This window comes from Falco cherrug, chromosome Z, assembly GCF_023634085.1.
Source record: "Falco cherrug isolate bFalChe1 chromosome Z, bFalChe1.pri, whole genome shotgun sequence".
Classification (NCBI taxonomy): domain Eukaryota; kingdom Metazoa; phylum Chordata; class Aves; order Falconiformes; family Falconidae; genus Falco; species Falco cherrug.
Genome location: NC_073720.1, coordinates 26730582 through 26744374, shown reverse-complemented (window position 1 = coordinate 26744374; position 13793 = coordinate 26730582). Strand labels below are relative to the sequence as shown.

Sequence of the window (13793 nt, the reverse complement as noted above, 5' to 3'; positions counted from 1 at the left end):
TCTAAAGTGGCAATCCTTAATGCTTGGCTAACTTAGTGGATTTGGTTACACAGGTTAACATCATGACCAAGATTTCTAGTGTTAGTGTTTCTTCACATAGCTGGTGAAACAGAAGGATATGTGGAATGAGAAGGGATATACTGCTCAAGACTTTATTTCGCTTATATAAGACAAAAATCTTGATGCGTGTTTTAAGAGCAAATTCTTATAAGCAAACAACTTTCCTATTCCTATGTCATTATAATACCTTTTATTAAGTGCTAACAAACAAAAATTAGGAACGTATTAATTTTGAAAGTAGTGTAAAAAGAGCACTCGGACTTTTTGGAGAAGGGTGTGTTCCTCCAATCTGTAAAGAGGAGGAAAACTGTAGGAAAAATGAGGCTTATCCTGTCAGAGCATTACGTACTGGATACACTCCACACCTTCTATCGAAGTTTGGATTGAATATAAACATTTTAGAAGAATATTCATAATAAACTTTGGCAAGTAATGTGGAAGCAAGTGTAGCTGGGTGTGCAGGGGACATTGCAGAGCGTGGTGGCACCTTTACCTGGCCCGGGGCCAGCACAAACTAGCTGAGGCTGTTTGGCATTGGGTATTGGCTCACCTTCTGCTTGACTTGGCTTTTGGGTGAGTCAGTGTCGCTGCCTTTTGCGCCCTAAGAGCTTGTGAATACAACTGCTGAAGTCGGTGCATTCCTGCAGTGCTGCATTCAGCCTTCTTTGGTGCAGTGGGGCAGCCTGTTTACTTACAGGCAGGCTACGTCAGTAGCTAGTGCTTGGGAAGTTGTGGGTGGAAGAAAACAAACACAGCTGGCTATTACAAAATCTTCTATCCCTGCTACAGAAACGTTCCATTTAGCATTACTGTTACTTTAGAATCGATTTGATCAGTTCATACAGCATTGATGTAACCAAAGACATCTTGAAGTATTTTTGTAGGTCACATCTGTAGCGAAAAGCGCCTGGCTTGTGTTTTCCGAGACAGGGTCAGATGCACACACATTGTCTCAGCTGAGCTCTTCTACTCAGGAGTGCAGATAGCTTCTACTGTGGACAAAAACACCTTCCAATGCCATCCAAAGGCATGAGGAAACATGTAAGTGCAGAAAAGGGACAGAAACACATAGCTTATTAAACGGATGTCGGTTAAAGCTAAAGAGTAACTTGGAAACATCTTTGTGTCCACTGGTGTAAAAGCGTTAAGAATATAACTCATAAATGGCCTGCAGGAATTAGCACAGCATTATCCAATGCCAATACCAATACCATACAATGTTGCGAATGATAGGCCCATGCTCCATCCACTAGCTAGTTGTAGTAAAATCTTTTCATATAATCTATGTTTGTAGTAAATATGCAGCTTTTCAGTCAAGCATGATCAGTAGAACTATTTTAACAAGTTACTTGTGGAAATAACTATTTCCCTGTACTCTGCCCTCTGGGTTGAAAGGAAGCAGTGTCAGCACAGCACATTCTTCAGGAGAGCACTCGGGCTTTGCAGCTAAAACCTGAGATTTAAAATTTCCCCACGGCACAGACCCTGATACTTCCTGTAACAAACACATCCTGTCTCAGGAAGCTAGTATGTTGTACTCACATCATATAAACTTAAAGTTCAGCTTGATTCACAACTTGGAAATGCACTTTTATTTTGATCTGAGATGCTATTTTTGAAAGGTAAATAACTCCCTGTGTCCCATTCCAAAACTTCTGCAAGGCAGTCAGGTTTATTTTTCAGTCAGAACAAAGTGTATTTTTGAGATTGCTGCAGTAATGGCAGTAAAATAAGAGAAGGTACTGTTAGCTGTACAGAAACAGTCTTGATCCCTTCCAAATTAATTTTTATGACTTATTTAAATATTGAATACTATAGGATTAGTCTTGTATTAATTAATATTACAGTATCAGTCTTGCACAGGAAAAGTCTGTCTGTCAAGGCAAGATCTGTCATGAGAGTCCCAGTCACAGGAAAAAGCTGAACTCTGGCCCTGTTGAGAGTCCAGGCTTATCGCTCCAGACAACTGCATCTTTGTCTGTCATAGCTGTTTGAAGGGAGGATGGATGTGAAAAAGTGCCCTTCACAGTGTTAATCTGGTAATGGCTTCCCAACTGCTGCAGGAGCAGACTGGAGCCCACAGTTCTGCTGCAGCTGGGGATGGCTAAGCTCCATTTATCTTATAATTTTACAGCTTTCACATGGCTCTTCTTTAGAGCAAGAGCTGCAGTATTAATTGGTAGCACTTCAATGGAAAGGATTAATTTCTGTTGAATTGTGTTTTTTCCCTACTAAACATTTTTCCTGTACTTCCCCTCAAAAATAAAGGCATAATAAATTAAAACATGGGGGGAAAGCCAGGCAGCAGGAGACCTACAGAAACAACTCCTAGCTAGGTTGTGTGCTCTTTTGTCTTCATAATAACAGCTTCCAGCACTCGTAACGATAGGAAGAAAAAGAGGAAGAAAAGCATTCAAATACTGGTGAGCAGAGTCAATGAGGACTGTGTATGGGTAGGACTGAGCCCCTAGAGCAGTGGTCCTCAAACTATGGCCCATGGGCCGGATATGGCCCCCCAGGGTCCTCAATCCGGCCCCTGGTATTTACAGACCCCCTTGCACCACCACCCACCCCACCCCCCGCCGGGGGTTGGGGGGGGAACCAAGCAGCCGCAGATGACTGCCTGCCACTGCATCCGTGCGCTGGCCCCCTGGTTAAACAGTTTGAGGACCCCTGCCCTATGGAACCACCCAGACCAGCAGCAGCAGGCTAGTAATATGTGGCTACCCAGTTTCTCCTGCTTTCTCACTGCTGGGGCCGGATGCCTAGGCATCACAATACCTCAGCTGTGGTAAAAGTCAGGTCCAGTCTCATGAGGAGGGGTCTGTTTCAAAACATAGAAAAATAGCAGGATGCTATCTCATAGAAATCCAGGTGGCGGTGGTGTGGCATTGCCCATTCACTTTGCTTCTCAGCTGGCTGCCAATGTATTTGGAGATTGATCTGTTACTCTCTAGCCAAAGCCACCCATTCCACCTTAGTCAAACTAACCACAAAGAAAAACTGTTCCTCTTCTTGAAATGCTCTCCTGCTAACTCAGTCTCAGTGGCGCCTCCTGTACATAGGCTCCTGATACTGAGCACCTTTTGGGTCAGCTTTATGTAGGCAGAGCACTGAGTCTACGGAAGGACCTTTTTTTTTGTATTGATCTGGATATACACAAGATAAGGAAAAAGGGTTGGTGTTGCCACATGAAGTGCAGCTGTGGGGCGCAAAGGTAGCCAGGTTCACTTAAGCCAAAATATATAATGTATGTGTTCTAGCCATATGTCTATTCATTTGTTCCTCTGTGCATGGATCTTGAATTTAGATTTGAAGGAACACCATTAAAGACCAGAGCGACAGTTTCTAAAGCAGCATATACCTCTAGTGTCTAAGGCGATTTGAAGTGGTGTGTGCTGCTCCATGCTGTCAGGTGTGGTGGAAGCAGCACCTTCGGTGATGGTGGGACCTGCACAAAGCAAAGGATGCTTAGGAAGTCCTGAAGTGGAGTATGGGTAACGTCATATAACCTCAAAGTTTGAACACGCTTCATAGCATCACCTCTCAGGGAACTTCATGTGCCCTGGAAGCAAAAGCTGCATCTCTGGCAAACTCAAGGGCATGAATTTGTTGCATCAGCTTCAAACAAGCTCTCTGGCAGTGAGGATAAGAAAGGGTCCCTTCAGGATCCCAACGAGGATGATGTTAGTGTTGCAAGACTGCTCAAGGCAATAAGTTTTTATTCACATTTTATACAGTAAAAGTGAATGTTGAGGTTTACAGCTTGTAACCAAATGACTTCATGCATCTTTAAAAGGCTTCCAAGTGATCAATGGATTATGGCTTGTTTCTTAGGGCAGGCTGAGTGTGGGGGTACCTCAACCTCTGCCTTGGTGTCGTCTGGTGTGTCACTTGATAGGGTAGCAGCTATGTGCTCAGGCTGCTCTCGGTTGTGCTGTGGCTGCATCCCAGCCTGGGTGGAGTGCACGCTTTCTATCTAACAAGCTTGCTGTTCTCTGAAATACGTGTCCTTACAAGCATGAAGGAGGCTACAGATGGGTGAAGCACTGAGTTGCTCTGTATGTCATGCTGTCCATGTGTGCCAGCCTTAGAAGTCCATTATCAAAGTTGCTGGGGGCTAGAGCTGTAGGTACCTGAAGCATAAACCACTTAATTTTCTATGTCATTATTTTACTCTAGTGGCTGTTGGAACATCAATGATTAACAAGAGCTTGGAGAAGGGTGATTCACAGCGAATCCTGATGATACTGCAGTCCAAGTTTGGATTAAGAGTCATTCCTGAATGTGCTGAAGCCTACTTCAGGAACCTCTTTGAAGCCAAGAGCCTGAAAACCAGAGAAGGTAAAAACCTCCCTGAAAAGGACAGTTCCACTTGTCCATACGTGGTAGTTTGACCCTGGCTGGACACCAGGTGCATACCAAGCCTCTCTATCAGTCCCCTCCTCAACCAGACAGGGCAAGAAAATATAGCTTGTGCGTCAAGATAAGGACAGGGAGAGACCGCTCACCAGTTACCATCACAGGCAGAACGGACTCAGCTTGGGGAAATCAGTTTAATGTATTACTATTCAAATGAGAATAAAATAATGAGAAATAAACCCAAAACTTACAAACACCTTCCCCCAACACCTGACTTCTCCCGGGCTTAACTTCACTTCTGAATTTCTCTACCTCCCCTTCAGTGGCACAGGGGTCGGGGCGTGGGGGCTGCGGTCAGCCCCTCACACGCTGTCTCTGCTGCTCCTGCCCCCTCAGGGGAGGCTCCTCACGCTCTGCCCTGCCCCAGCGTGGGGTCGCTCCCACGGGAGACAGTCCTCCATGAACTTCTCCAGTGTGAGTCCCTCCCTGCGACTGCTGCTCTTCACACCCTGCTCCAGCTGGGTCCCCCACGGGGTCACAAGTCCTGCCAGGAAACCTGCTCCAGCATGGGCTGCTCTCTCCATGGGTCCACAGGTCCTGCCAGGAGCCTGCACCAGCATGGGCTTCCCATGGGGTCATAGCCTCCAGAAACATGTCCAGCTATTTCCAGAGTTTAGCTAAGTCTTTCTAGAGTCTCAAACCAGCCTCTGCATGGATTTAAGGCAGCTTCTCTGTGACTGTCAATAGATTAATCTATCTTCCCAGAAAACCACATTACTCTCGGATTTATTTTTTTGTGTTAGCAGATGCAGAGAAGGGTTAGGCTGCATACTTCAGCCTTACAGGTTACTGTCAAAGATCAATCCAGGCTCTGCCAAGTGTCCATAGTTTGCTTACGGTCCCTGTGCATTGCCAGAGCAGCAGGTATTGGCAAAAGCTGGAGGTAGAATCTGCCTATAGCAAGATGATGGGATGTTTTGTCATGTTAGAGCTGCAAGCACATCATAGCTAATGCAGCCAAGATCAGCAGGCAAGATTAGCTAATAATTAAAATAAAAGTTCCTGTTAATGTAGTACATTTTCTTTTCAGTAGGTGGGCATGTTTCATCCTGCAGTCTGAGTTTTGAGAGGGCATTTTGCACAACTGACCTTATCAGCTTTACCTTGGGGCCTTTTGTCCATGAGGAAATGAGGCTTTTCCTGCCTGTCAGGATACAGCCTTGTTTACCAAAGCACTAAACGAGACAATGATGTGGATATAGGAAATGTCCTGTGTGAGTTAAGTGTCAATAAGGCCACCTTTTGGCCAGAAGACAAGAACAACTTTTTTTAAAAAAAATAAATTACAGTTTTTGGTTCCAATTACGTGAGTGATGATAGAAGACGTAGCGCACACACATGCTCTTTCAGGAGTGAGCACTAACTTGGCATGTTGGGGTTTGGAGAAGCTGGCACTGGATCAGTACTAATGTCATAGCTTTTTCGTTCTAGAAAGGTCCTGATCCACTAACAGGATATTTTGAAAACATCCTTCTGACACACTGGGCCAAGATATGTAGTGACTTTGCATGTAAAATGGCTTTGTAGCAAATGTAGAGATGGGAAATGGGTAGGGGGAGCTGTAATTGCTCAGTGTAACAAGGCACAAATGCACACTAATGGTATGTATTGCTTTTAGATTCTACTGAAAGTCCATGGATTAAACTTGTAATGAAAAACATGTACGATTACTATTACAATGTGGAAACTGAGGAAGGTACCTGTGATGCTCCTGAAGGAGTTGTACCAAAAACTTCATGGTTAACTGGTGAAGAAATCCAAGTAAGTGGCTGAAATGATTGTTGTTGCAAATGCAGCATAAACATTGGAGAGAGAGATAGCAAGACGTGGCAATATCAAGGGAAGAGGCTGTGCTGGATGAGGTTAAAGATCACTTCAGTGTCTGCTTCTGACAATAGGAGCAACTGAAGTTTAAGCAGACGGTGATAGCACAGCCTTCTGTTTGATGTCTGACAATGATTCAAGGACTTCTTAACTGAAAGTTACAGCATTCCTTTTAATGGCCACCAGCAGACACAGACAGAGGAAAGTCTGTTCTCATATCCCTTTATATTTTTTGGACTTTGTATTGGCCTATGACAAGAAATTTCATGATATGTTTGTGGGCAGGTGGAAACGTTTTATGTTTAAATCCAATCATTTGACAGCATTCTTGTATTTTCATGCTCTATAGGTTGAATATGATACTTAAACTCCCTTGCTGTAGAGGTTTTGTGTTGGTATGAAGTGTAACTTAGGACAAAATAGACCACATGAGCTTCTGCCCAGGTGTTATTTTTATTAAAAAAATAAATTATTCAAAATTCAGTGGTAGCAGAGCAGCTCTTCCTTCATACTAGATTAAAATCTAGGGGTAAATCAGAGGGGCTTGGATAGGATGTACATCACCTGTACAGATGATGGACAGAACACAGATCAAATTCCAGGATGGTTTTGGCTTGAGGAATTTTGCTTTTAAATGACCTTCTTCTGTGATCTCTTAACAGAGCATTGTTGGGCAAGTTACAGCAGATTACAATCGAGAGCAGCTGTGGCTTGCTAATGAAAATCTGGTGGTTCAGATGCAAGCCCGAGCAAGGGGGTTCTTAGTCAGAAAAAATTATCAGGAGAGAAAAGCATACCTTCAAAACCAGGAACCATCTGCCATCAAAATACAGGTATTGTTCTAGAACAAGAAGGTAACATGGCTTGGGCAACTTCTGCAAGGGTGATGTAGCTGATTACTACCACCACTGATAAAATCCTCAGATAGGTTGGTCTCCCTGTTTTGATCAGCAGCAGTTCAAACTTCTTACATCCACAAATATGTTCTTGTCCTTATTGGAGTAATTATGCTTTTAAATAGCAAATATCCACTTTTAAAAGAATGGCTTATATTGGCATGCAGTCTAGTAGGAGAAGACTCCCACTAGAAATACATAGCCCTGGCTGTGGTACACCTAACCATGTAACATGATCATACAAGATCAGAAGATATTTGTTGAGTATTGAAGCAAAAATTCCTTGGCAAAGTACGACTTAAGAAATACATTCCTTTCTAGACTATCCCCAGTTAGAAGTGGTTTGCTTCTGCTCCATGAGGTCATAGCTGGGTGGGGAGTGTCAGCCGCCCTGGTGTTCTCAGGCTTTAGCAGTATTTCTTGTATGTCTCCGGTTTGCTGAACTCCAAGAAGAGTATAAAGGAAACTTTCTGCTGAGTGTGTGAACACTGACAAATGCATGCACAGTGGTTTTAAATGGTGAAATAGCCATCTCCTGTTAGAAACAATTTATTCCAGCCTTGAAAAATGTCACACCCACCTACCCCCCCACACACACATTCTAGAGAAAATGTACAATTTTTTTTAATCTATAGTAACTTCATGATGATATGTACCTTTACCATTAGCAGCTGTCATTGGGACTGGCTTTCCATTTTCTGGCATGATGTCTGAGCCCAGCAAATGACTGTACTGTTAGAGGAATACAGGGTCTGTGAGCAGGTTCAAAAACACAGAGAAATGTAGGTGAATAAAGTTGTTCTCTGTTTTCTGTGGGCTTTAAAATAAAAATGACTTGTGACAAGACAACAAGTAGAGGACAAGACTGTTACCAGCTGGACAGAGATGAAAGCCAAAATATGGTAAAGACAAGACTCCCTGTTATCCCTGTTATCCCTGTTGTTGGGTTCCTTGGCAAGACTTTGCTTCTGAGCTTGCAAAGGGATTGCCGTGTGAGGGAACTGGGCGTTCTTGTCTGTGGTACAAGATGATTCTGAGCAACTCTAGAAGACCAAAGACTTGGGAAGGAGGCCAGGCCAAGAGCAATGGGGGTCCAGCTAGTTAGGGGGCAGGTTTTGGATGTAATGCACAAGAGATGGCAGTCTTCCCCGTGTGGGATGAAGTTGGTGATTGCGACAGCAAAGGATGAGGGTGTACTGGTGATAACAGTAATGATGGCTTCAGCATTGGGCAACAAAGTGTTTGTGCTGAGATTGGCCAAATTAACACAAGATTTATCAGGGCACCTTAAAAATATAGAGGCAAGCTTACTTACACCTTAGTTATCTTTTCACCACAGTAACAGTTTTTTTCTATAGGATAAACAATTATTTTAGTGTATGTATATTTTAATAAATATTAGGTTTTTATTAGTAATAATGGTCTTCTGCCTTTTATAAAATAGGCTTTCTGGAAAGGATTCAAACAACGGAAAAGTTACATTGACAGACTAAAGGTGCTTCAAGGCAACGTTGCTGCTATTGTTAAGGTAAGATTCCATTGTGCTTTGAGGCCCGAGTATATTTTACCCTTTGGCTTGATCCTCCACCACCTGGGAATCAGAGATTAGGAACACAAACAGGAGGGACTTGTGCTACAGGAATTTGAATGATGTTGAAAATTATTGAATTGTCAGCTTAAGTAAATTGCTTCTTGAAAGCTCTGTGCTTGACTTCTGTCAGGCTTTGCTGAGCTTGTGTGGCTCATAATAGAGATTTCCTTATGCTTTCATTTCCATAATACTAAATTTGAAAATATTTGAGCTAACAGCGTGTTATTTCCTTAAAAGCTGTCAAATCTACCTGTCTGGAAAGTGTTCACTTTTCTGAGATGTTACTGGGATAGTGTCTCATGAGTAGATCATAGATCACAGATGGGATATTGATCTCCTGTCTCTGAAGGAGACTGGTTTACAACTGAGAGCTGAGACTTGAAGGTAGAAATTACTTCCAAAAATAATACAACACACGACTGGTAGACCCTTGAACTCAACTTGCTCTTTCAGTTGAAGTCCATTAATCTGGTCACAGGACTGTTGGAGTTTAGTGATACAGTCATTTATGGTCCCAAGCAGGAGAGAACAGTGTGTGGAAGAGGGCTGTTGGAAGCAAGTTTCATACACACACAGAGAACAGTTTGTGCAATGTCTGTTAAGGTTTTCTTAAATTTTATTTAATTTTCAGATTCAGTCATGGGTCAAAATGTGGCTAGCAAAGACAGCTTACAGGAAACGGCTGCAATACTTCAAGGATCATGTAAGTCCTTTTTCTCCATTTTGAATGTGAAGCATTAAAGTAGGGTAACATGACAGCAAGGGCAGTTTTGGGAATCTTGGGGAAGAGGGTGAAGGTTCTGCAGGGTGTTTCTGAGCAGAAATGCATCCTAACTAGATTCTTTTGCTTAATGTTGGTCCCTTCCAGAGTGACCAAATTGTGAAGATACAAGCGTTTCTCAGAGCAAACAAAGCCAGGGAGGACTACAGAACACTAAGTAAGTGGTAACAGTTGAATGTTGTATGTTTGGGAAATAGTATGCTACTGTGTTCAATCATTTTTTAAAAACTTTCACCTGGGATTTCTGTCTCCTGTTCTCTTTCAAAAGCAGGTGTGTTTGTAAATAAATTGGTTTACAGCTGAAACTGAAAAATTTTGGGTAGCTGTACTTAAACAGTATGACAAAAACATTGCTTTAATTAGCATAACCTTCTCTCTGCAGTTGCAAAACTTTATGCACAGCAACAGTTTCCTGGGGGGTTTAGGGGTGTTCACTATTATGTCAACTAACAAGCCTATTTACTTCAACTACAGTTGGTGCTGAAAATCCACCCTTGGCTGTCCTGCGCAAATTTGCCTACCTCTTGGACCAAAGTGACTTAGACTTTCAAGAAGAACTAGAAGTAACAAGGTTAAGGGAAGAAGTGGTTACAAAAATTCGATCCAATCAACAGCTGGAGAAGGACTTGAACTTAATGGATATAAAGATTGGACTGCTGGTGAAAAACAGAATCACTCTTCAGGTCAGCAGGCTCTGTTCAGACTCCCTTGGTAGAATGCACTGAGCACTTCCATGTGTTGAGGGAGCTCAGGATTTACACAATCACAGCATGGCTGAGGCTGGAGGAGACCTCTGGAGGTCACCTGGTCCAACCCCCATGCTCAAGCACTGCCACCCAGAGCAGGTTGCCCAGGACCATGTCTAGACAGCTTTTGAATGTATCCAAGGGTGGAGACTCCACAACCTCTCTAAGTAACCCATGCTAGTGCTTGGTTGCCCTCAATTAGTTAAAATACTCCTGGTAAATTAAATTTCTTTGTGTGTCTTAACCTTCTGAAAATACTTTGTGGTAGATGTTGTGTTGCCCTGAGTGGTAAGTCAGTTTGCTACTGAATGTCACTCTTAGTTTTGCTACTTGTGGGTAACAGCAATTGCTTGGCAGATTTTAAGCATCTTTTCTGTGGTAGAATAGACTAGACTTCTAATCATATTTGAGAGCTTGTTTGTTAACTAAATGATGAATGAATCTGTATGTGAGATCAGGTTTCCCAGTCCCAGTTGTCATTGTTGGCAAGCCGTACTGGTGACAAGGAAAAGATGTTCAAAAGACTGGTTAGTGAATAGAGCAGTAAAATATACAAAGCTGCCAATGAAGGCCCTGCGAGGAATATTGCATTTAACATAGTTGGGAAAATGTAATTTTCTCCCATTTGCCTGTTCTGTGAATATATATAATACAGACTTTCAATTGTCTGTCTGCAGGATGTGGTACTGCACAGCAAGAAACTGAACAAAAAGAGCAAAAGCCAGCTGGAAGAGATGGTTATGGTTGACAAACAGGGCATCAAAGGTTTGAGTAAAGAGAGAAGAAAGAAACTGGAGGCTTATCAACATTTATTCTACCTTTTACAGGTAAATCATAATGTAAAAATTAACGTGGCAGTAAATTGCTAAAGAAAATCTAGAAATATATTTCTTGCTTTGTTTTAGTGATTATGAAAAGATTTCCATAGTAGTATGCAGACTGCAGCAAATACTATGATTGACTTCTAATATTTCCTGTAATTAAAGAAAGCAAGGATTTTCTCAAACTGTGTGAGAAATATACCTTCTTTTCTTTCTTGAGAATAACTTCAATCTGTATGGAAGCCAAAGACAAATGTTTTCCTCCATATATCTTTTGTCCATGTACATTACTGTCACTACTACTGTGTGTTATATGGAGTGGAAAAGAAGTTGCATGCTACGCAGCTGACAGCATATACTGCATCTGTTATTGTGCTCTTTTTACCTCACTGAAATTTTTCAAGAAGAATTTTAGATCTTCCTAGGGCAGATGTTCTCTAATACTTAAAAGGACATGTAGTATGCAATGTCACCTTGGTAGACAGCCACTGTCATTTGGTAAATTATCATTGTCATCAGACATATAGACCTGATGCACAGAGGTACTCTTTGGAGACTACAGATAAAATCCTTATTGGTGCTATTCACACTTACCTAACTGCAGTATTCAGTGTGTTTTCTGCATTAGGATTTGGAAAAAGTAAAGCCAGTGTGGAAAAGTGACATATATGGGAGTCAACATAAATGATTTTGGTGTTGACAAATGTAGAGAGCTGCCCCACAGGTGGGGGGTAGTTTGTCCTGGACAATAGTATTTACATCACTTGTTTGTTTTGTAGACTAACCCCACATATCTGGCGAAGCTGATTTTCCAGATGCCACAAAACAAATCAACCAAGTTTATGGATACAGTCATCTTCACTCTATACAACTATGCCTCCAATCAAAGAGAAGAATATCTGCTTCTCAAACTCTTCAAAACTGCTCTAGAAGAGGAGATAAAGTATGTGCACTCGCAAGAAGACTTAAGTTAATTTGTGTTGCAGACAGTTCGAATAGGTAGACCAGATACACACCTAAAATAATCTGATGGTTAATCTTTAAACTGCTGTAAAATTGTATGCCTATTTTTCTTACTAGATAAATTAATTTTCAAGGTAACTTATTTGCTTTCTCAAGCCATTTGCAATTCAGGAAAAAATTCTATGGTGGACAATATTTTTGTATGGAAAAAATCACTTAAAAAACCCAGACACTAGTGTTTCTTGGTTTTGTGCTTGAGTATCTAAGGGTGGAGAAAGTCTTTTCTTTCTCTGCATGAATGTGTGTTCTGTAAGTGGAGACTGGTGGCTTATCCTGAAAAAACAGTATCTTATGCCCTGAACAGGTATTTGGTTCTGAATCAGTTATATATTAGCTGCCACTAACTATGCTATGTTCCAGGGACATTATTATAACACATATAGAATTCAGGCAGTAGTTTCTATAATTTTGTTTTATATGAAAGGCTAAGAAATAGACTGTGTAAACATGTTTCAACATGGAAACAGGGTAATTTAAAAAGAGTGGGTTTTGAAAACATGGATAACTGCATACACAGGTCAGATCTGAGAACTGTTTTGTCCTTGATACAGCTCTAAGGTAGACCAGATACAGGATATTGTTACTGGAAACCCTACTGTCATTAAGATGGTCGTCAGCTTCAATCGAGGTGCTCGTGGACAGAACACTCTGCGCCAGCTCCTAGCCCCGGTGGTGAAGGAGATCATGGAGGACAAGTCCCTTGTAATCAACACTAGTCCTGTGGATGTGTACAAGTCATGGGTAAACCAGCTAGAAATGCAGACTGGTGAGGCCAGGTGAGTGAGGAACCTGGGCATGCTGTACCATTTAAATGCCTGAGGGATCCCTCAGTTCTGGTCTCCCTTCCCTTCTCTGACAAATTGCACTTGCCCCCATGCATCCCTTCTCCATTTTCCTGCAGCACAATGAGAGGTTTTGGGGATAGATGCTTAAAACACAGGTACTTCTACCTGTTGTGAACAACAAAGGGATCACTTCCCTGGTCATGAACTTCTAAACATCAATTACTTAATCTTTGTAAGTGTAGTAGACTATACCATGGAAGAACTTACAGCCTTTTCCCCAGGTTTAATAACAGTATGTTAGTAGTGTCCCAGGTTTTTGAGGAGCTGTGCTGGGACTGAGATGCGGAGATGCATGCCTTGGATTAGGATTCCCCTTTTGTATTTAAGGGAAGGTACATGATGGTGTGTGCACCCCCACCTAAACAAACTGCCCCCCTCCACAAAAAGGAAGGTTATGCACCTGAGGCTTTTGTTAGCCTATTTCAACTGTATTTGTCTGACTTTTTTTCCAATTCACTTATGGCTCCTATGAAGCAAAAATAAATGCCTTTTATTCTCAGATACATTTATCCTGGTTTAATATCTGTTTGTTTTGCAGCAAATTGCCATATGATGTAACCACAGAACAAGCATTAACACACACAGAAGTGGTCAATAAACTGGAATCATCAATTCAGAGTTTGCGAGCAGTAACCGACAAAGTTCTCACATCCATATTCTTTTCTCTCAATATGATGCCGTAAGTGCTGAGTTAAGAGTCTCGAAGCTGCAGTTCATGTGCACAGTGAAGTTTCACTTGAAACTCAGTGGAGATCCTGTCAAATTCCATGGCATATGATATGTG

At 41.9% G+C, this 13793-nt stretch overlaps 1 protein-coding gene across 8 annotated transcripts in view; it reads left to right on the top strand.

Moving 5' to 3' along the window:
• Positions 1-13793, top strand: part of IQGAP2 (IQ motif containing GTPase activating protein 2) — a 127928-nt gene that overhangs the window by 96281 nt on the left and 17854 nt on the right. For all 8 annotated transcript variants that reach the window (XM_055698663.1, XM_055698660.1, XM_055698662.1 and 5 more), the window contains 11 exons: positions 4243-4404; positions 6101-6243; positions 6969-7139; positions 8647-8730; positions 9425-9496; positions 9662-9731; positions 10049-10257; positions 10998-11147; positions 11921-12084; positions 12716-12940; positions 13548-13688. In XM_055698663.1, the coding sequence (XP_055554638.1) occupies positions 4243-4404; positions 6101-6243; positions 6969-7139; positions 8647-8730; positions 9425-9496; positions 9662-9731; positions 10049-10257; positions 10998-11147; positions 11921-12084; positions 12716-12940; positions 13548-13688 (1591 nt within the window). The remainder of the gene's footprint in view (positions 1-4242; positions 4405-6100; positions 6244-6968; positions 7140-8646; positions 8731-9424; positions 9497-9661; positions 9732-10048; positions 10258-10997; positions 11148-11920; positions 12085-12715; positions 12941-13547; positions 13689-13793) is intronic.